Source organism: Prionailurus viverrinus, chromosome D2, assembly GCF_022837055.1.
Source record: "Prionailurus viverrinus isolate Anna chromosome D2, UM_Priviv_1.0, whole genome shotgun sequence".
NCBI classification, from domain to species: domain Eukaryota; kingdom Metazoa; phylum Chordata; class Mammalia; order Carnivora; family Felidae; genus Prionailurus; species Prionailurus viverrinus.
This window is the reverse complement of record NC_062571.1, coordinates 29,705,921-29,727,965: the sequence shown is the minus strand read 5'-3', so window position 1 is coordinate 29,727,965 and position 22,045 is coordinate 29,705,921. Positions and strand designations below refer to the sequence as shown.

The window sequence follows — 22,045 nt, the reverse complement described above, 5'->3', positions numbered from 1 at the left end:
ATCTTGTTTGAATTAATACCAACTTCCATACTATGCAGAAACTCTGCTCCTGAAACAGCTCTGTCCCTTCCTCTTTGTTATTGTCACACCCTATAGCTTTATACATTGTATGCCCATTAATGTAGATTTATACTTATTTTACATGTTTGAGTTTTAAACCATATATAGAAAAAAAGGGAGTTGCGAGTCAAAAATATAATAATTTTAACTTTTATATGTACTTGTGTAGCTACCTTTAACAGAGTTCTTTTCTTTGTATGGCTTTGAGTTACTGTGTGGCATCCTTTTCTTTCAGCCTGCTGAACTTTAGCATTTCTTGTAAGGAAGGTCTAGTAGCAACAAACTCCCTCAGTATTTGTTTATCTGAGATTTCCTGGATGTAGAATTCTTGCTTGACAGTTTTTTCTTTCAGCTCTTTAAATGTGTCATTCCACTGTCTTTGACATGCATGGTTTCTGATTAGAAATCAGCTATTAATCTTATTGAGGAGCCCTGCTGTGATGAGTAGCTTCTCTTTTGCTGCTTTCAACACTCTTTTTGTAATTGACTTTCAACACTTAGATTAAAATATGTCTGATGTGGATTTCGAGTTTGTTGAGCTGCTTGGATGTTAGATTTATGTCTTTTATCAAATTTAAGAAATTTTTAACCATTTCTTCATATATTCTTTCTGCCCCACTCTCTCCTTTCCTTGTGGGACTCTCCTGTCTATATGATGGTACACTTGATGGTATCCCACAGATCTGTTAGACTCTGTTCATACTTCTTCATTTTTTTTCTTGCTGCTGTTCAACAAAGTAGATAATCTCAACTGGCCTATCTTCAAGTTCATGGATTCTTTTTTCTGCCTGCTCAAATCTCTTGTACCCCTGCAGTGAATTTTTTGTTTCAGTTATTGTACTTTTCAGCTCCAGAATTTTTAGTTCTTTTACATAATTTCTCTTTCTTTACTGATACTCTCTATTTGAGGAGACATTGTTCTTCTGTTCTCTCCCCCCACTTCCCACCCCCATGGTTTCCTTTAGCTATTTGAGCATATTTAAGACAGTAAAAAGTCTTTGTCTAGTAAATCCAGTGTCTGGGTGTTTCTCAACAATTTATATTTAATTTTTTTTCTTATGAATGGGCCATATTCTTTTTTTGCATGTCTCATAAATTTTTGTTGAATACTGGACACTTTTGAATACCAGACAATTATTTCTTTTGTCTTTTTCTTGTGATCCTTGGCTTTTTATTCACATTTAAGAATGTGACACGAAAAGCTACCTAGTTTGACTATATACATTTATGATTTACAGTCACCATTCATAGAGTGATTAGGTAGAGGTGTTTCAAGGAGAACCATCAATTGTCAACATTTACAATTTGGCTGCCAGTGTTCTAGTAGTGTTCTGAACACTGGAAAGGGAAGCTGGGATTTCTCATTGTTAACTATGCATACCTTCATTTGATCCACTTGTTTCTTTGTATGTGTATTTTATGTTTTGTTTTTTAATTTTTTTTAATGTTTATTTATCTTAGAGAGAAACAGAGCATGAGCAGGGGAAGGGCAGAGAGAAAGGGAGACACAGAATCTGAAGCAGGCTGCAGGCTCTGAGCTATCAGCAAAGAGCCCAATGCAGGGCTTGAACCCATGAACTGCAAGATCATGACCAGAGCTGAAGTCAGAGGCTTAACCAACTGAGCCACCCAGGAGCCCCTGTTTTAACTTTTTAAATTACATTTTTTAGTTGAAGTATAGTTGACATTCAATATAATATATATTAGTTTCAGGTGTGTAACATAATGATTCATTAGTACACATAGCATACATAGTGTATGTACAGTGCTCAAAGTGTAGTTACCATCTGTCACAATACAAAGCTATTAAAATACTATTGACTACATTCCCTGTGCTCTACTTTATATCCGTGTGACTTATTTATTTTATAATTGGAGGATTGTACCTCTTAACCCCCTTGAACCCTTTGATCCCTTTGTTTTTAATGCACCATCTGTCTCAGATTCCAGAGCCACTTTGGCTCATTGTCTCCAGAAGGGTAAGGGACTTTTCACCACATATCCTGTTTTCAACTACTGTAGTTAGTACCTCTGACTTTCAGAGTCTTATGTTTTACTAACTGAGCTAGCAGGGCTACTTGACTTTAAAGGTATTTTTGCTACTTCCATTCCCTGAGTCTGAAGCACAAATTAGCTTGTTTTTCCTTGGCTTTTCTCTTAAGCTCCTGTTTCAGTTTAAGCTTCCTAAATCAGTTAACCACCCTACTACTAGCCAGCCTACAGTTAACCATCTACTTTTCATATTTTGAAATATTATCATCTCTTTAGTGATATTAAAACCCTCCCCTATTTTTTCTATTCTCTTTTATCTTGTGGGTTTATGCCCATTTTAATCCTTTATTCACGTTTAGAGGGATTTCAGGAGGAAGAGATATTAACATGTTATTTGGTCTGTCCTATTCTAAAAGAACTTTCTGAACTTAAACACGGAATAGGACATCACAAAGGAAAAAGGCTAATTTGACCACTGGAAAAAACTGTGACATTTATGTATAACAAAAACAAGATTACTAAGAAGTATATAGCAGACTGGGATATATATATAACCGATATGACATAGGATAATACTCATAGTATATGAAGAATTCAAATACAAATATATAAGAAAACACTAGCTCCAAAAGGTAAATGGGCCAAGTATACAAAGAGGCATTTCACAAACACACACAAATCCCTAATTTTCAGTATCACTAGCAGACAAAAATACATACTAAACAAGTTTGCATTTTTTAACTCCTATAGAAATATGTGTCTCTGTGTGTGTACAGATGAAAATGGGGAAAGATAGCCATTTTCTTGGACTACAAATGTCAGTGTAAATTGGAATAGGTATGGAGGAAAACAGTTTGGGGTTATGCTTAACTATCATTTGAGTTTGAAATTCTTCTTACAAATTAGAATTTCTCCTAAACAAACATTCCAAACTGTGCAGAAATGATACACGTCATATTTGGAATATCACTAACTAGTTGGAATAACTAACACTGATAGTGCCTTTACTGTGTGCTACAGGAACCGGGCTACAAGTATTTTACATACATTAATCTCATCCTCACAACAACCTTATGAGATAAATACTGTTTTTGTCTTTGAAAACATTGAGGCCAGATAGTGAATGAACAGGTGTGGAGCCCCAAATCTGATAAAAAATGTTTTTCTCTTTAACTGTCATGCTCGCAGAATTTTCTGCTACTATATGTTGCTTCTCTAAAGATGAGGGGAAATAAGCATTGTTTTTGATGTTTTAATAATGTAAAATCCAACTGTAGTAAAATAGCTAACTTTGCAGACCGTGGTACTTTTATTTGAGTGATATGCAGCCATTAAAAATCATGTTTTAGAAGAATATTTAATGATAAAATACTTGTGATTAGAAGAATGAGAAGACCTTAAGTATAATGTTTTTAATTATTTTTTTGAATTTACAGTTGATGAAAATATGTAAAAAAATTTTTTTAATCATTGTGAATGGATTACATGCATTTATTAATTTTCTTTTTGCCTTTTAAATCTTTGAAATTTTGAATATGTATAATTATTTAAGTCAGATTAAGTGTTCTAGTAATCATTTCATTTATTAATTTAATGATGTAGAAATGCTCATATTTCTGGGAGAAAAAGCCACTTGTGATTTTAGCAAGGTCTTAATTTTGTCTTAGAAAATATATTGATGGAAATAATGTAGAAATACTAACACTGATATTATCCCAGAGAGATATGCTTGAGAATAAGCTTTTTCTTGTTATTCATTACTCTGTGTCTTCAAAATTTTCTACTACAAGTGTATGTTTTTGTCATCAGAAATAATGTAATATTTTAACTTGGAAAATAGTCTTTACTTTTTTTTTCTTTTATTTTTAGACATTTGAAGATAGTGATTTGTTCCATTTGATTGGTGTTATCTGTGGATTAGCAATTTATAATTTTACTATTGTGGACCTCCATTTTCCTTTGGCTTTGTATAAGAAACTGCTGAAAAAGAAGCCATCCTTGGATGATTTGAAGGAACTAGTGCCTGATGTTGGGAGGTTAGTTGTAAAAAGTGACAAGGATGGAGTGTAGGTAATAGAGAATGAGAAATGTACAGAAAGCTTTCCTTTTAGGAATAATTGTATTTTGTGCTTGTTGAATTTCCAAAATAAACAAAAACCCTTCTCATATTGGAGAACTCATGGTGTTACCCAGATCAAAATTTTCTGAAAGACTTCTGTGTATAAAACCATTCCCTAAATTTTTAGTAATTTAACAATATTTTACAAATATCAGATAATAAACTTAGGAAGGCAATGTTTCCTGAGAATAGTTAAATGATTTACTTGGACTTCTGATTACTTTCATTCCTAGCTGGAATACGTAAAGTTTCTTATTTATTACATAAAACGGAATAAAAATTGTATATGAATAAGAACAAATGTTAAAAATGGCTGGACATATGGCCTTTGTATTAGAAGAGATAAAAACCTTAGAGTGATTTATTTGTTCCTTCAAAATTGTTCATTAGCTTGCCATTACACATCTACCATTCTGAAACAAATACAAGAGTACAGATTCATAAAAGGATTTTATCAAGAATGAATGAGAAATATATATTTATCCATAAGCAAAACAGTCAAAATACCCAGTAATGTTTTACCTCAAAGAAAAATGTATATTGTTTTGCAGAAGCATGCAACAATTACTGGATTATCCAGAAGATGATGTCGAGGAAACATTTTGTCTTAATTTTACGGTAAGATGGAAAGACCTAGAATAACCTGATTATTCTTCATCCCTGCCTTATGGTTTTTGTTTTTTTTACGTTGACGAGTGGAATTCTTAACCCTTTAGCTAACATTTATTGAGCATTAACTGTTTGCTAGTCATAGTACGTACATTATTTCATTTAATCCTCATAACAGTCCTATGAGATTGGTATTATCCTTATTTTACAGATGAAGAAAACTGAAAACAGTCATTACATGTCAGAAATAATATTTATACCCAGGTCTGTGACTTCAGAGCCTAGTGTTTTATCATTATGTTAAAGATCTTTACAAATACAAGAAGACCTCTTTATTCAAGTATTCATTTTTGAGTCTGCAGTTAATTACAATAATCTTTAGAGAAGCAAAAGTTACTGTACATTAGAAAATTCAGTAATGAACTTACCACTTAAAAGATTAATTCCTACTCAGACATCCCTTTCTGCTTACATTAATATTTGTCCTTGCCTATTTACCTTACTGTTGAATGACATACCACAGTGCAAATGCAAATACGTTGGAATGATATTTAGAAAAAGAAATTGCACATCTTACCAAAGATACAGAATTTTGTTAATTTAGTGAAAGGGATGTTGAGTAACTTATCCATCCACATGCAAAGCCCTTGACAAACAAGGATCTGGCAGAAGTAGACCAGTTGACAATTAAAGATGAGAAAATCAGCAAGGATTGTGAGAAAGCACTCCAGAATGGAATGGTTTAAATGTTGTTAATTAGACTCTTGTGAATTTCACTCTTGTGAAAATGGTAAAGCCTTTGGTCTTCTTTCTTTTTGTTTTTAAAAACTTTGTGTATTTGTTTTTCCCCCAAATAGTCCCCTTTATGATCTTGTGGTCAAACCTGACAGATACTATATTCTCCTATCCCACAATTTTCCAAAAAAATGATGTGCCCCGTCAAAAAAGTTTACCCATTTCTTGATCATTTTAAGAATTGGCACATAGTACAATTTTAAGAAAATCTGGCTAAAATGAAATAAATGAATTTATTTTAATAAATAATGGTTGAATGGTTGGTTTCCCAGTGGTTTGATTCTTTAATTCAATTTCATTTATAAGAGAATCAATTATCTTTGAATTTTTATTGATTATCTCAATGAACTGAAACTTCGGGTTCCAAGCAATATAATTTCTAATTTGTCAATGCCAAGTTTGTGAATGCTTTAGTATATTCAAGAACTATGGTAATTTAAACATTCCTTCCCACTGCCATTTCTTTTCCAGAAATTTTCAGTGAGTCTTTATTGCTTGCATAATAATAGCTTTAGAATGGGCTTCAGAGTCTTATTTGTAATCTGGCTTTCTTTGTAACTTACACTATATTCCTCCATTAATAGCAAGTTTTATCATGTCACACAGTATTCTCTCATGTACCTTATCTTCCTGTTTTTTAGGGCCATACGTTTTCAGAATTTGATATTTACTGTCATATGTATCCTGTCCAGTCTCTATGCTCAGTCAGAAATTCCATCCCCTCTCAATCTTTGAGGGCCCTACTCATCCTTCTAGGTGCTTTTCAAAGGATATTTCTTCCTCAAGGTCTTTCATACTTCCTCCAGTTAGAGAGTGTTCTTTCCTCTGTGGTTTGATAGCGTTTTGTTCATGTCTCTATTACAGCATTTATTTTAAGAAGTTGCTTATATAACACATTTCTCCTCCTTAACTAGATAGTAAATTCCACAGCAGGGATTTATTCATCTCTTACCATCTCAACCCCACCGTAATGTTTTATAGATAGCAGGTACTAAAAAAAAAAAATGTTTTCATAGAAGAGGATAATATTCCAAAAAGAGGGAATAGAAGGAGAAAAGATACAAAGGTGGGAATGGTAATACTTATAGGAAAATTAGCAGACTAGTAAAGCAAATAAAAAGTTTCAAAATAACCAGCTATCTTTATAAACCAAATCGTGCATACTGGAAAAACCATGTATGATCAAGAATGCAAACAAGACAGGAATATAAGAGTAGGAGCTGTCAAGTGAGAAGAATGCATGGCAGGTCTAGGCTGCATACATTTTGACCACCTGTATTCTGTTATATGTGCAAGGAAAACATCCTTTCTGATATTTTACTCCTGTAGTGATTGTTCTAAAGTCTTACACATAATAAATACTCCATTTCCTGTTCTAAACTAACCAAACATTTGGTAATTTGTAGTTAGTCACAGTAGGATTTCACACTACTACGGAGGATGAAAACTTCTAGTGTGGCTAGAATTCACAAATAAGCTTATGGTGGTCACAGAATAAGCTTATGGTGGTCACAGAATTTTACCTCAGCTTTATTCTTATATTTAATGAGAGAAAGGTAGACTATAATAATAGGTTATTAAAATCTAATAAGTTTTGAGTCTGACATTGACTTTTTTTAAAAATTTAAATTAATAGATCACAGTTGAAAACTTTGGTGCAACAGAAGTGAAAGAGCTGGTTCTAAATGGTGCAGACACAGCTGTTAACAAACAAAATCGGTAAGTGAATTATAGCAGCATCAGTGGTAGTAATAACTTTCCGTAGGCATTTTCTTCTGTATATAGAAACCTGTCACAGTCTTAAGTTTTTACTCAGGTAAAACTTACTTTTTGAATGGTTAGTAAGGAAGTAACTGCCTTTTGTTCCTGAAATCTCTTTAAGACATTAATAAAGAAATAAAAGATCATAACCAAAACAAAGAGAAGGGAGAGGAGACAACAGAAACCCATTTTTGGAAGCTAGAGAACAGGAGTAACTAACTAACTGGTCAACCAGAGACAGTTGCAACATAGGAAGGAGTCAAGAAGGCAGCCAGTTTTTATATTGCTTAACTGCGGCTCAGGCATTGAGAATAAAAATGTTAGAAAGTATATTGGGCTTAGGGGAATGCTGGAAATAGAAAGATTGCTGTTATAAAAAGCAGTTAAAAACCCATTTACCCATTTTCATTAGCACTACAATAGCCTGGCAACTTCCCTTTCTGGTCTAGGCAGAAGATTGGAAATTTACCTTCTGGAGAGATTGAACTAAAGGGACTTTGGATATTTTGAAGGGCGGGGGAGGCGCTGGGGGAAAGGGATACTTTAGATTTGAGTACAGTTAGGCACAACCAAGGGTAAGAGGCATACTGAAAACAAGTAGATTGAGTCTACACTTCCCTCTCTTTGGCACTGTGTGCTGGAGGATTCTTTGGGTAAACTGCCTCACTTTTAAGTATGAGTAGATAGCCAAAGATCGATGGACGTTTAAGGAAAAACCAAAACCATCGAATGCCAAGGAAACAGAAACAATGCAGGATGAAGAAGAAAACTTCAAAAGAAAATGAAATCAGTATTCTTAAAATGATATAGATTAAAAATTACTGACTTAAAATTCAAAAAAGTTGAATTAAAAATTGAAAAAAAAAATCACTGAAAGACATTTGTCAAATAAATGGTACCAAAAAACTTGCCAGAACAGAATGACATGCTTTCTTAAAAGACATGCCTTTAAAATTGAAAGCATGGAAAGTTAAAAAAAAAAAAAAAAGACATACTAAGGCAAAAGAGAACTTTCAAAATCCTAGGAGAATAAAGATTCCTAAAACCTTCCAGGAAAAAAAAATATACTGACCATATACAAAAAAGAACCAGAATAACCTCGAACTTTTCTAAAGAATGACACTGAAGCTGGGAGATCAAAATTCTGGGGAAAGATGATTTTTTAACTTAGAATTTTGTATCAGAACTGTCAAGTATGTGCATGTATATAAAAACATCTCCAGGCATCCAGAGTCTCAGAGAATCTACTTCCAGTGCATTTTTCTCAGGAAGTTACAGGAGGATGTGTTCTACCAAAACAAAGAATTAAACCAAGAAAGAGAAAGACATGGGATCAAAAAAAAAAATACAATCCAATCTAGAAGAGAGGCAGAGGATTTCTTCTGCAGGAACAGCAGTGTGTAGAAGGTTTAGGAAAAAGCAGCCGATGTGGGTTAGATCAAGAGGATGGAGGCTCCAGGAGGGCTGTCTCCAGGAGAAAAATGCAGCTTTTGCTCCCTTACATAGTTGAATGAATCTAAAGAGATTGACATTTCTGTTAAAGTGAGGGATGAAGTAGCAAATTAAGGGAAGCAAAAGTTGTGGGTTTTTTTTAAAATTTTTTAATGTTTGTTTATATTTGAGAGAGAGAAACAGAGGCAAGAGGGAGGGAGCAGAGAGAGAGAGGGAGACACAGAAGCAAAAACAGGCTCCAGGTTCTAAGCTGTCAGCACAGAGTCTGACGTGGGGCTTGAACCCACGGACGCATGAGATCATGACCTGAGCCTAACCGACTGAGCCACCCAGGTGCCCCAAACAAAAGTTCTTTTTAAGGAAAGGCAGGTAATAAAATATTCCATCTTAATTGTGAGCGATATTTATGATCATAAAAATGTCAACAGTGAACAGTGAGCCAAAAATTGTTATAATGGGAGCTTTAGGGGAAACAAAGTGAGAGAGGGATAATTAAAAATAAGGTAAATCCTCACCTTCCACAATAGGTATTCAGTTCATTAGATTATATTTAAAATTGAAAATTAAGGAATAACATAACTATGTTGTTGAAATTTGAAGGTAAATATCAGAAGTAATAGCGAAAAGTTAAGTTTATTTGCCTTCAGATATCAGGAATTTCTAATGGAAAGGAACAAGACAGAGAACTGCTTTGTTCTCTTCTGTGGTGTTACAATTCTTTAGACAAAGCTAGCTTATTGGCTGTTGCCAGGAGCTTTATTCAAATGGTTCTAATTCTGGTTCTGCTACTTAGTAACTGTGTAACTGTAGGTAAATTAGTCAATGTCTCCATGCCTCAGTCTCCTTTTCTGTAAAATGGGATGATAGATTGTACCTATTTCTTGGAGTTATTTTGAGGATTAAATGAGGCAATAATTTTAAGATGCTTAAAATAGTGCTTAGCACATGTACGTGCTCAGTAAATGTTGGCTGTTAGGATTATTACTGTTTGACATTTAAAACTGTGTGTATGTCTTACTTTGATAAAAATAAACTGTTTTTAAAATAATGTGAAAATATTTAGGTCTTTCTAATTATCCTTTCTTTAAAAAAATCTTGGTTTTGAAAACTGATTTAGAAAGGTTTTTAGCCTACTATTAAAGTATTATGTTAAGTTTTTTAATTTAGTTAATAATTTAAAGAATTTTTATCTTTGTACTACCAATGCTAGATAAAGTGTTGAAGATAAAAATATTAGCACATAAAGCAATTTAGCCTTTTGTGCTTGAAGCAGATAAATTTCTAATACAGATAAATTTCACTTTCTAATTAGACGAATTATAAAATTATGCATTACAAAATTATCTGCCTCTTTTCATCAGAACCTAATAGCATATGTTATTGATTTTTCCTTAGGCCCACCCAATTTTATATTGACCCCCTTTAACCTTCTTTTTTCTGTTTATAAATTCACTTTGAAATTATTTTATAATTGCTAAGAAGATTATCTATTGATAACTAAATTTGCCAGTATTCCCAGAATTATCCTTTTGAATTTGGAGGACTGGAATATAAAATATTGGAATACCCCTGGTACCCATTCTCATAATTTGTTTGACCAGATAGATAGCTGCATAAAATAATTGTGGCTAACAGAACAAATTGAATAAAACTATAGTGCTAATTCCTGGGTAAAGGGACTTTTGTTTGTTTGTTTATAGTTTACTTTTGTATCATAACAGGCAGGAAAAGACATCAGAAGTGTTTGTTATATATATATGTGTGTGTACTTATATGTATATGCACATACTTCTGAAAAGAAATGGCACTTGTAATCTTTTAATGAAGTGCTTAATAACCCTTTGAAGTATTTATTCACTCATTTATTTCTAAGAGAGAGAGCATGCAGTGAGCAGGGGGAGAGGCAGAGGGAGAGAGGATCTTAACCAAGCTCCATGCCCAGTGCAGAGCCGATCTCATGACCCGAGCCAAAATCAAGAGTCACTCACTTAACTGACTGAGCCACCAGGAGCCCCTGAGATACTTAGTTTTTAAAATAAATTTTGTTGGTGTGCCTGGCTGGCTTCATCAGTAGACCATGTGACTCTTAATCTTAAAGTCGTGAGTTCAAGCCCCACATTGGGTATAGAGCCTACTTAAAAAAAAATAAAAATGTGTTTTCAGATTCCTTGAAACCCAATGAAAAACAGGTAGACTGTTGTCTGTCAAATAGTCTGTATCCCAAAGCTCTCATTTTTTCCATCACCTGGTATTTTTAACAGATGACTCTTTTTAGGGATGCATTTGAAGTGGTGCATATAAATCTCAATAATCTGTGAATATTTAAAAATTATTTTGATAGACATTTGTGTCCCTTTAGGAAATGACATTTCACCTTGGAATAGCCTTCCTAATTAGGCTATGAATGATAGATGAAGTCTGCATGCCTCCTAGATAATACTGGATTTTTATACAGAAAGAATAATAAACTTCTCTATAAAGACTTTGTCCATTTAGGGGTACCTGGGTGGCTCAGTCGGTTAAATGTCCAACTTCGGCTCAGGTCATGATCTTGTAGTTCATGGGTTTGAGCCCCATGTCAGGCCCTATGATGACAGCTCCGAGCCTGGAATCTGTTTCAGATTTCAGATTCTGTGTCTCCCTCTTGCTTTCTGCCCCTCCCCCGCTCATGCTCTCGCTCGCTCGCTCTCTCTCTCTCTCTTGCTCTCTCTCAAAAATAAACATTAAAAAAAAAAAGGCTTTGTCCACTTAGAATTCTGCTTATACTTTCTCAGTTTGATAGCTAAGTAGCAAAAAGTACATGAGATCAAACTTTTAATAAGACTGCATATGTGTTCTCCATAAAAAATTATTTTTATATTCTGTGCCATGTGTGCCTTTTCATTTCTAGGCAAGAGTTTGTTGATGCTTATGTGGATTACATATTCAATAAATCAGTGGCTTCCTTGTTTGATGCTTTTCACGCGGGCTTTCACAAGGTCTGTGGAGGAAAGGTCCTTCAGCTCTTCCAGCCAAATGAACTACAAGCAATGGTTATTGGAAATACAAATTATGATTGGAAGGAACTGGAAAAGGTAAGGGAAAACAAATCTATGAAATTGTCTCAATGGAAAGGCAAAAGGAAAATGTGGTTTATTGATAGAAAAATTGCCCTCTTGTTTATTGTTTTCCATTTTACACTATTTATTAGTCATATTTATAGGAAAGTACTGTATACTTCCTACTCCACAATGAATGAATGTAGTTGTATATGAATTAGATACCATTTTTGTATTTGTGGTATTGGTAGTTTTCTTATGGAAAAATGTCATTTATGACAGAGGTCAGATAGAAGTCCCAGCTAAAACTGAGTTTTCATTCTGCCCAATCATAAAACCATTATGAAAAACATTCACATTACTTAACACCTTTGTTTATTTTTTTTTCTGCTTACTCTCAATGCTAAATTTTTTTAGCAGAGAATAAATAATATTTATGATCTCCATTATTAGTGTTAGCCAATAAAGGGATCTTTGGGGAGAAGATTGGGAATTTTTAAACAACTTTTTTCTTTTCTTTCTCTTTACCAATCATTCTCAGATATTTCTTCAGATAAACATTGAATAAAAAGTGCTAGGTTAGATCAGCTTTGAGAAAGATATATGCAAGTTTGACCTATAAAATTTTCTGTCTTTGTAATCCAACTCTGATACAGTTTTTTGCATTAATAGTTTAATACTATGTACCCATTAAGTTAGCTAACAAGTCTAACAAGGATACAAAGCATTGGTAACTTTCATGCATTGCTGGTGGGAATACAGATGGTATAGCTACTTTGGAAAGAGTTTGGCATTTTCTTGCAGGGTTAAATATGCACTTACTACATGACCTAGCAGTTCTACCCTAAGGTATTAAGTTACATTCACACAAAATCTGTAAATAGGAGGGTATGGGATGTAATTGTTTAATGAGTACAGAGTTTCAGCTTAGCAGAATGAACAGTTCTGGAGATGCATGGTGGTGATGGTTGTGTAGCCATATGAATGAACTTAGTACCACCAAACTGTACACTTAAAATGGGTTAAGATGGTAAACTTTCTTATAGGTATTTGACCACAACTTTTTTTAATTATGTTTTTAAAACTCTGCAAACATGTCAAAAACTAGAAACAGCCCAGATATCCTTCAGTGAGTGAATGGATAAAGCAACCTGGAGTACATCCATACAGTAGGGTACTACTGAACAATAAAAAGGGATGCACTACTGATACGTGCAACAACTGGGATGACTCTTAGATCCTTATGCAGAGTGAAGAAGCCAGTCTCAAGGATTACATACCATATGATTCCATGCATGTGACATTTTTGAAAAGGCAAAACTATGGTGAACTGGATATATGACTGTAGAGAGTAGCGCAGGAGAGTTCTTGGGGTGACGGAAGTGTTCAGTATCCTGATTGTGGCGGTAGGTACACAAGTCTATCCATAGAACTATACCCACACTGGAAAAAAGTCAATTTTACTGTGTATTAATTTAGGGAATAAATTTTTTAATTTAAAGAATAATTAGGACTTCTGGTTGAACATACTACAGTAAACACGTTTGCTCCTTTCCAAAATCTCACTAGAATAATAATAAAGGAATAAAAATAGGAATACACAGAAACAAATATAAAAGTACCATGAACAAGAGAAAATAATTTTGGAAGATGGAAAATATGTGGATGAGTTGTTGAGTGACTAGAGCAAAGAAATTTGAATTCTAAGCCTCCTGAGGGACAGAGGTTTTAAGAGACAACTCATTTCACAGCATAGAAATTTTAAAAGGCTCAGGAATTGGTACATGGTCTTGCTGTAGTAGCAGATTGTGTGGTTAGGCTAAAAGCAATAGAGTTACTTCAAAGCTAATTTAAAGAATTGTAGACCCCTCAGCTTCTCTATCCTACCCAGGAGACAAGTCTAGAGAAGACCACAGAATCTGGGAAACCAGGTGGAACTGAGGAAAGTTGGTAGGCAAGTTTATATCCTCCAGGAAAGAGATTAAAAATTTATTTTTTTGGGTAAATTGATCTGCTAAAGAGAAGAAAGCTGTACTGATTTTAAGGAGACCCCAGTAGAAATGGACTGCACCTCCAGTCATCCTAAAATAAAAATGATGTAATGGCCTCCAGTCACACTTAGCATCCCACACAGTTTGTCCTTTTTGCCCCATCTCCTATGGTTCTTCCTCTCACTCACATTGCTTCAGTCTTTATGGCCTCTTTGCTGAACCAGTCTTGAGGGCTTTCTATTTAGCTATTCCCTGTGCCTGGAACTCTTTTTCACCTTGATCATTCCAAATGCTTCTTGCTCTTACTTCCTTTATGTCTTTATACCTTCTCAGAGACTTTTACTGGCTACCTTACCTAAAATTGGATATGTGCACACAAACCCCCACTCCCACACCCTGTCACCCTTCCCTGCTTTATTTTCTCTTTGAATTTGACAATATAAATTTTACTTAATGGTCTTTACTGTCTGTTGCTGTTTTCCCCCACAACAATGTAAGCACCATGAAGGCAGGGTTTTTGTTTCTCTCTTCACTTCTATATTCCCAGAGCCTAGAAGAGCACTCAGTAAGTACTTAAAACCATGTCTGAAGATATAATTGATAGAAATAATCATTTAGTAAGATGGCTTTTTTTTTTTTAGTATATTTTAGTGTACTTAATATGCTTGGTTTCTTCCATTGTATACCTGATTCATTATAATTTCAGTGACTAGGATTTGTGACTTTAAATGCTCTTTCTTCATCAGGACTGTGTACACACTCCCCAGAACCATTTAGAGGTTTTTTAATTAAAAAGAAAGATAAAAAACTTTAACCATGTTCCTTTCATTCCCCACTAATATGCTCATAGTCTATAATTCATAGTCATTAATCCATTAATTGATTGCTAGAATTTCAGCCATTTTTTCCAGACCTGTTTATAAGTAAATAGAAAGTATCGAGTAGATTTCAAGAGTTCAGTCATTGAGATAACCATGGCTACAAATAGAGCCCAAAATTTAAGAGGACCATTAGTAAATACTTGTTGAGCCCCTGTGGATACCTAATACTATGCAAGAGGTTAGGGAGATACCAGTAAATAAGGTTGAGACATGGTCTTTGCCCTATAATAAGGAAAGTGGACATTAACTTTGGTGAATACTAAGGAAGAGAGTTCAGTGAATGGTATATAAAGAGGAACTTAACCTAGGCTGTACAAATCTGGGAAAGCATCTCAGTAGATGGTAGTAAGGTACTCTACAAGGTAAGTAAGGACTTGGTTCACTGCAGTTTCCCCAAGACTCCGAATTTTGACTGAAACTCTCTCTGTCTATATGTTGAATGAATCACTGAGTGAATTTGGTGACATTTAATCTGAGTCCTAAAGGATAAATAGAAATTAGCCTGATGAACAAATAAAAAAAGGAGGATGTGTCTAAGTGGTCTAGGCTGAGGGAACAGTGTCCAAAGGCCCTGATGCTGGAAGATTCTTGTTAAGAACTAAAAGTTAAGGCCAATCGTGGCTGGATTTTAAAGAACACTTTACAGTGTAATATTCCCTCTCCCCTCCCTACCCCCTTTTCTGTTAGTGCTAGTATTTTTTTTTTTTTTTTTTGAGAGAGAGAGTGAGAGATAGAAAACACTAGCAGGGGAAGGGCAGAGGGAGAGGGAAAAAGAGAGTCCCAAGCAGGCTCTGCTTTGTCAGAGGGCTTGATCCCATGAACTGTGAGATCATGACCTGAGTCTAAATCAAGAGTCAGACACTCAGTCCTTTAAGCCACCCAGAGTTTCCAGTGCTAGTATTTTTTTTTTAAGGAGAAGTGTATTAGCTCTGTTGGTACAAATGACCCCAAAATTCACTGGCTTAAAAGTAATAGTGAACATTTATTTTCTCACATATTTTTAGTGGGTCAGGAATTCAGAATGGCTTTAACTGGATAGTTTTAGTTTAGGCATCTCTCATGAGGTTTTCATGCAGTTAAGATACTGATTGGTGCTTTAGTCATCTGAAGGCTTGATTAAGGATAGATTCCCTTCCAAGATGGCGTACTCATAAGACCATTGGCTAAAAGCCTAGTGTCTCACCATGAAGACCATTCCATGGTGCTCTTTGAGTATCCTCATGACACCTGGCTCTCCCCACAGTGAATGATCAAAAAGAGATTGCATCCACAGAGTTTTTTATGATCCAGCCTCAGAAGGCATGTATTTCTCATACCTGCAGTATCCTAATGATTATACAGTCAGGCCCATACACTGTGAGAGGGGACTGCACAAGCGGATGAGGAACAGGAGGCACAGAGATCATTGGGAGCCATCGTGGAAACTGACTACCACAGAAAATTATTGTCCTTAGTACTTTTTTTTTTTTAAGTAAAGATAGAATGTAAAGTAAGTGATTTCTGTTCATGAATATAGGAAGAGAATTTTATAATTATCACAGATAACTAATTCTTTGTTGAACTTTAATGCATTTACATTTTAGTAATTCTAGTTTATCCTTTAGATATTTACTTTTGAAGATAATACAACCCTGTTGTATTCTTTGAAGTGGTGGGGAGACATTTCTGCTGATTGGAACATTTTCTTGCCTTTCCCTAGAACTAACAGTTCCAAATTGCAAAATGCCCAGGAAATAGTAGGTAATCAGCTGAATTGCATGAGTTTCAAAATCCTGGACAGTGTTAGCTTTTGTGCTAGTAAGAAGGCCAGTCTGTTAGATTCAAGACAAAACTAACATCCTTTAATATTAATGAAGGATTATGTTGTTTTTAGAATACAGAATACAAAGGGGAGTATTGGGCAGAACATCCAACGATAAAAATATTTTGGGAAGTATTTCATGAATTGCCGTTGGAAAAGAAAAAACAATTTCTGTGTAAGTATTTCTAACTAGTCCTATGTTTTACAGGAAATAGAATTCACAAACATTTTCATAGATTAACTGATTGACTTTGTTGGATAAAGTTTTTCCTTTTAGTAGTATTGCAGGGTACTGCTTTTAATTTTCAATTAGAGTAAATTTTTGACCTGCATTCTTCATTACATGTCTTTTCTTATTTTGAAAGCTACATTCAGTTTGCCTCCAAAATAGAATTGGTTCTTTCAAATGAAAAAACTATAAATGATTACAGTAAACTGGGGCTGAAATTCCTTTTAGAATTTCTAAAAGGTTTCTGGAGGATAGCTTTTTTTTTCACTCAGTCTTTTTTTTTTGCTTACGTGTCAAAACTTTGGGAATTCTGTAGAAAATAGAACTTTGCCAGGATGTAGTACTTTTTAATACCTAAGCTCTGTTTGTCTTACATGTGTTAAATTTCTATTCTAATTGAAATTTGTATTCCCTTTGATACTCCTGCTATTGCCAGGAATATTTTGTCAATCTCTTTTTTGATAGTTGTAATGAGAATCTTGGTAAAATTATTTTGTATATTTTAAGGATGACAGGCTGTTCTCAAGTGATTTGAGTTTCAAGTTTATTTATTTAGAGAGAACACAAGTTGGGGAGGAACAAAGAGGGAGGGAGAGAGAGAGAATCCCAAGCAGGCTCCTCTCTGAGCGTGATGCAGGGCTTGAACTCACAAACTGTGACATCCTGACTTGAGCCAAAACCGAGAGTAGGACGCTTAACCAACTGAGCCACCCAGGGTGACCCAAGATTACACTCTTTCTTAAAATATTTATTTTTGAGAGCATGCACAAGCGGGGATGGGGCAGAGACGGGGGTGGGGGGGGGGTGGGATAGAGGATCCAAAGCAGGCTCTGCACTGACAGCGGAGAACCTGACGTGGGGCTCAAAGTGATGAACCGTGAGATCATGATCTGAGCCAAAGTCAGATGCTTAACTGCACCACCCAGGTGCCCCAAGATTTTTAAAGAAAAAATATTGTATGGATATGTAATATATAGGTCTCAAAAATCATGCTATCATAAATTCTGGAGATAGGCTTCTACGTTAGAGCAAATGTTAATTAATGTAAAGGTTTGCTATGGTGACTGTACCAAATAACTTAGTACTCTATATTATAGTTTTGATAAAAGTGGTTGGCTGAATGATTTTTTTCTTGGTAGTATTTTTGACAGGTAGTGATCGCATTCCTATTCTTGGTATGAAGAGTCTAAAACTAGTCATCCAGTCAACCGGAGGTGGTGAGGAATATCTCCCAGTTTCCCATACCTGTTTTAATCTTCTGGATCTTCCAAAATATACAGAAAAGGAAACTCTACGCTCTAAACTGATTCAAGCAATTGATCATAATGAAGGCTTCAGTTTAATATAACTTTGGAAATAGAACTGATCAGTTTATTGCAAAAGCATTAAACTAACTATTTGTGTTTTTCTTGTGGTGATGAGTTCAACAAGGTGACAAGAGGTACTATTATAATTCTTACTTGCAAAATGTTCAGTGCTATGAGTATTCATGAAAGCCAAAAAAATATTAAAAGGAATATGAACAAACTGTTAATATTAAGCTTATTGTACAGAACCATGGATTTTTTTTGCCATCTTCCAATAAACATACAAGTATTGTGAATACATCAAAGTTTTACTAACATGAATTTTAAGGGTTTGCATATTTCACAAATGATCTGGTGTGTGAGTGCATGGGTATGTTGCTTAATTTTTCTTCAATCACTGAGTGAAAAACCTTTACCTTTGGCCTGCAATAGTCATTCAATTATTTTTTCATTTTGTAAATAATGTTAAGTTTTGTAATAAAATAGTTACGTTCTGATACCAGTACAGTTTCTATGGTTGTAATTGAACTGAGCTGACTTTTAAAAGGATTAACAATTATGATTAAATCTTATTCTGATGATCTATAAAAGCAAAAAATTAGCATGATGAAACACAATCTTTGCTTTTTAACTAGAATAAATGTCCTTGTGCAAAACTAAATTACAGATAGGAGTTATCTAACTTGTAGTTCTTCTTTCCTTTTGTGAATCTGGAGATGCTACTGATAAAGGGCAGCTTAATCAGGAAGTTTAATAAGTATTTAGTATTGGAGGAACTTTGTCCTGCAGTTGCCAGGAATAGAACCTGGCTACTTTGAGAACCAACCACCGGCTTATAGCTTGCAGAACTTTTGATGCTACAGGTTGGTATTTAGTCAGAATTTTCAGTGCTTTAGAACTCTCCTTGAATTTTTAGAAGCAGATCTTAACACAGTTTTATGGTGCTGATGCTTAGTTATCTCCTGTGATTAACTGTAACAGTGAGTTGATGCAACAACACATGTGACTTTCTGCTCTAATGCAAATATTTATTTTTTAAATTTATTTTAAAAAATGCCGTGAAAATTGTTTAAGTAATAAAGATTTATTGGTTTAATATTTAACCTTTCAGTGGTTCTCATAACATTCAAAATGTCTCAGGGAAGAGTCTTAAATTTTGGATTGTTACCATACCCATACAAAATTGTCTATTTCACAGAGGTCTCCAATTTTCTTAGCTGTAACTCCAAAACCCAAAACAACTCTGAAAAAAAATTACATATCTCATTTTGCAGCAAAACTTGATTTGAATTGTTGAGGCTATTATTTATGGTATTAAATGAGACTGTATATTTTACTATGGTGATGTTAATAGGTTTGATTTTAATGTGTTTGATCTTAGGTAGTGCCTCAGACCCTGTGGAGTGCTTTAAAAAATTCTTTAACATGCATAATTCCAAAATGCAAATGAGTCCAAGGGTTTTGGAGAAGGGATTGTGGACCTGTACTTTTCAGTTTAACTTTAAAACGTCTACTGTTGAGCCATAGGTGTCTTTTTACAGATGGAAGCCCTTGAACAGCATTCTCATACATGATAAATTAGCTCAAAGAGGCACTCTTCCCTGTGAAAACTCTTCCATTTCCCTGGGCATCCATTTCTTTTTTTTCTTATTTATTTTGAGAGACAGAGAGAGACAGAATGTGAGCCAGGGAGGGGCAGAGCTACAGGGGAACAGAGGATCCAAAGTGGTTTCAGCAGAGATCCTGATGGGGGGCTTGAACTCACAAACCATGAGATAATGACATGAACCAAAGTCAGGTGCTTAACTGAGCCACCCGGCCACCCCCAATGTGCATCCATTTCTTGTGGGTAGTGATTGTTCACATTGAACACACCTAAATGTGTCAGGTGATTTCTTTTCTTCAGTAACCTTTATGCTATGTAGCTGATCTGTGAAATAGTGGCCACTTTGGACTAATACAGATGGATTTCATTGAACAATATTTTAACAAGGACCTGGCACCTTATCTTATCTAGGCACCTGCACAACAGTACAAGGCTTAATTCGGGTAAGTCTGATACTCTTTTCCTTCCTGTGTTGCTGCAGACATACAGTAAATAGCATTAACAGCAAGGGGATTAATGGTAGAAAATTAAAGTACCACTTAAAATTTTTCAAATTGCTATTTGCCTTTAAAAAAATATGAGCTTTGTAGATTAGAAAGTGGGCCAATACTGAGTTCACTAATTATAAGGACTGTAATTATGGAGTTGACTAAACTTGAAAATATTTGGCCTCCGTACAGATCTATTCGTAAGAGCATTGTTTGTAGCTCCTGTCTGGATTCAATAGTGATTTTAACCAATCGCCATTGTTCAGACTGACTGAGGTAGTAGAACGGAGACACACAATGCATGAAATAAAACCAGAATGCAGTTTTTGAAATTGGAGACTTCAGTTAAGTCCTGGCACTCTCCTAGGGTCCGCTCGTAAAAACCACTCATTAGGGTTAATTTCTACTAACAGACTTTTGGGCTTTCTTACAGTTGGTTTTTACTGCATTTAGTTTAACAAAAAGCCCTCAAAGTGTAACAGAGCAGTCTTCCCCTGAAGAGTGTGTGGCTAGTTGAGCGCAAGGGCAGATGTTCCTGTTCTCAGCCACTTCCCAACTGCCCAGCCTCTTGGGCACTTTAGCCATCCATATTCCTTATGGTAGTTTCCTTTACTAAGGAATTCACCCTATTTCATTAGCTCCTTATCCTTGCCAGTGTTTGCTAATTGGTGAACTATCTCTCCAGAGAAATTGAGAATAGTCTGCTTGTTTCATAGAAGTCTACCTGCTTCCCTGTGAGGCCAGCCCGCCTGGAATGGAGTGTTACATGCAAAAGGGAACTTCCCTATTTTTCCTTTCTCAAGCCTTGCTATACTGTTGAATTACCTGGGGGTACTTTTTAAAAATAACACTATGTGCACAGGTCTCCTTATGCCAATTAAATGTTCTAAGAGCTGATGCCCAGGTTAGGTTACGTGTGTGTGTGTGTGTGTCTTAAAAGGCCACTTGACCATTTCTCCCTATTTCTGCTAGCATCCTAGCTTAAATATTTAGACTTTGTTCATTTCTGAGGAGAGGAAAGGTTATGGTGTGCATACACACACTCCCCTTCTGGTTACAAGTCTTAAGACTGCTTTCAAATAAAACTTCCCAAATAATGCTTAGTAGGTGGATGATATAAAACACCATTGATTGAAGGCACACCATTATTTCGGATACCATGAAGAACAATGCTAATTAAACCATCATGTGTCAATTAGGGTATTACAACCAGTGAAATATATACCACATTAACCAAGGAGACTATTGAATGCAAGGCTTAAAATTAGCTTGCACTTAGCTTAAGTACTTGAAATGACCACACAACCACCTTTTAAGGTCTGAACTACCTTCCCATTTTGTGCATATGTAGAATCAAGTCGCTGTTTCCATATTTTTATAACATCTGAGGAGATTTTACAGGTAATTTTTCTAGTGCAAACAGGACATATCCAGGGAAGAGTACTATTTTAAAATTCACTTTGAAAGTTTGCTGGTGAGGAAGGCAGGAGACCTGAGAGGAGGAAACTGCCTGTCAAGACTTTACTCATCACATTTTTCTAAGAGGCATGTTCCTGGCTTCTTGACTAGTACTTTGTCCCTCAAGAACTTGAATGGACTAGTCTCCAGTCATTTTTCGTACACACATTCCTATGTTAAGACTTGTGTTACCTGTGCTTCACTGAAAACCTGGCTTTTATAGCACATACACTCTTGAGTTCACTACATTTCCACTATTCTCTACTGTCCCCCTATCCCAAAGTCCTGAGCCTATGTCAAGTCTTTCATCATAGGTCAAGTTCTTCTTAGGCCCTGCCTTGCCTCTCTCCCACCTTTGACCTAACAAAGGCTACTGGGCCTAGAATTGAAATAGTTTTGAAACTTTTGGTGGTGATGCACCAACTGCTACAACCAGCACTACCAGTGTTTGCTTCAGT

The 22,045-nt window shown here is 35.2% G+C and overlaps 1 protein-coding gene across 6 annotated transcripts in view; it reads left to right on the top strand.

Annotated features, from left to right (window-relative positions):
• Positions 1-18,537, top strand: part of HERC4 (HECT and RLD domain containing E3 ubiquitin protein ligase 4) — a 138,487-nt gene extending 119,950 nt beyond the window's left edge. For all 6 annotated transcript variants that reach the window (XM_047825530.1, XM_047825529.1, XM_047825528.1 and 3 more), the window contains 6 exons: positions 3,922-4,088; positions 4,723-4,789; positions 7,212-7,294; positions 11,679-11,862; positions 16,572-16,674; positions 17,868-18,537. In XM_047825530.1, coding sequence (XP_047681486.1) covers positions 3,922-4,088; positions 4,723-4,789; positions 7,212-7,294; positions 11,679-11,862; positions 16,572-16,674; positions 17,868-18,076 — 813 coding nt within the window. In that variant the 3' untranslated portion in view covers positions 18,077-18,537. The remainder of the gene's footprint in view (positions 1-3,921; positions 4,089-4,722; positions 4,790-7,211; positions 7,295-11,678; positions 11,863-16,571; positions 16,675-17,867) is intronic.
• The last annotated feature ends 3,508 nt before the right edge of the window (positions 18,538-22,045 follow it).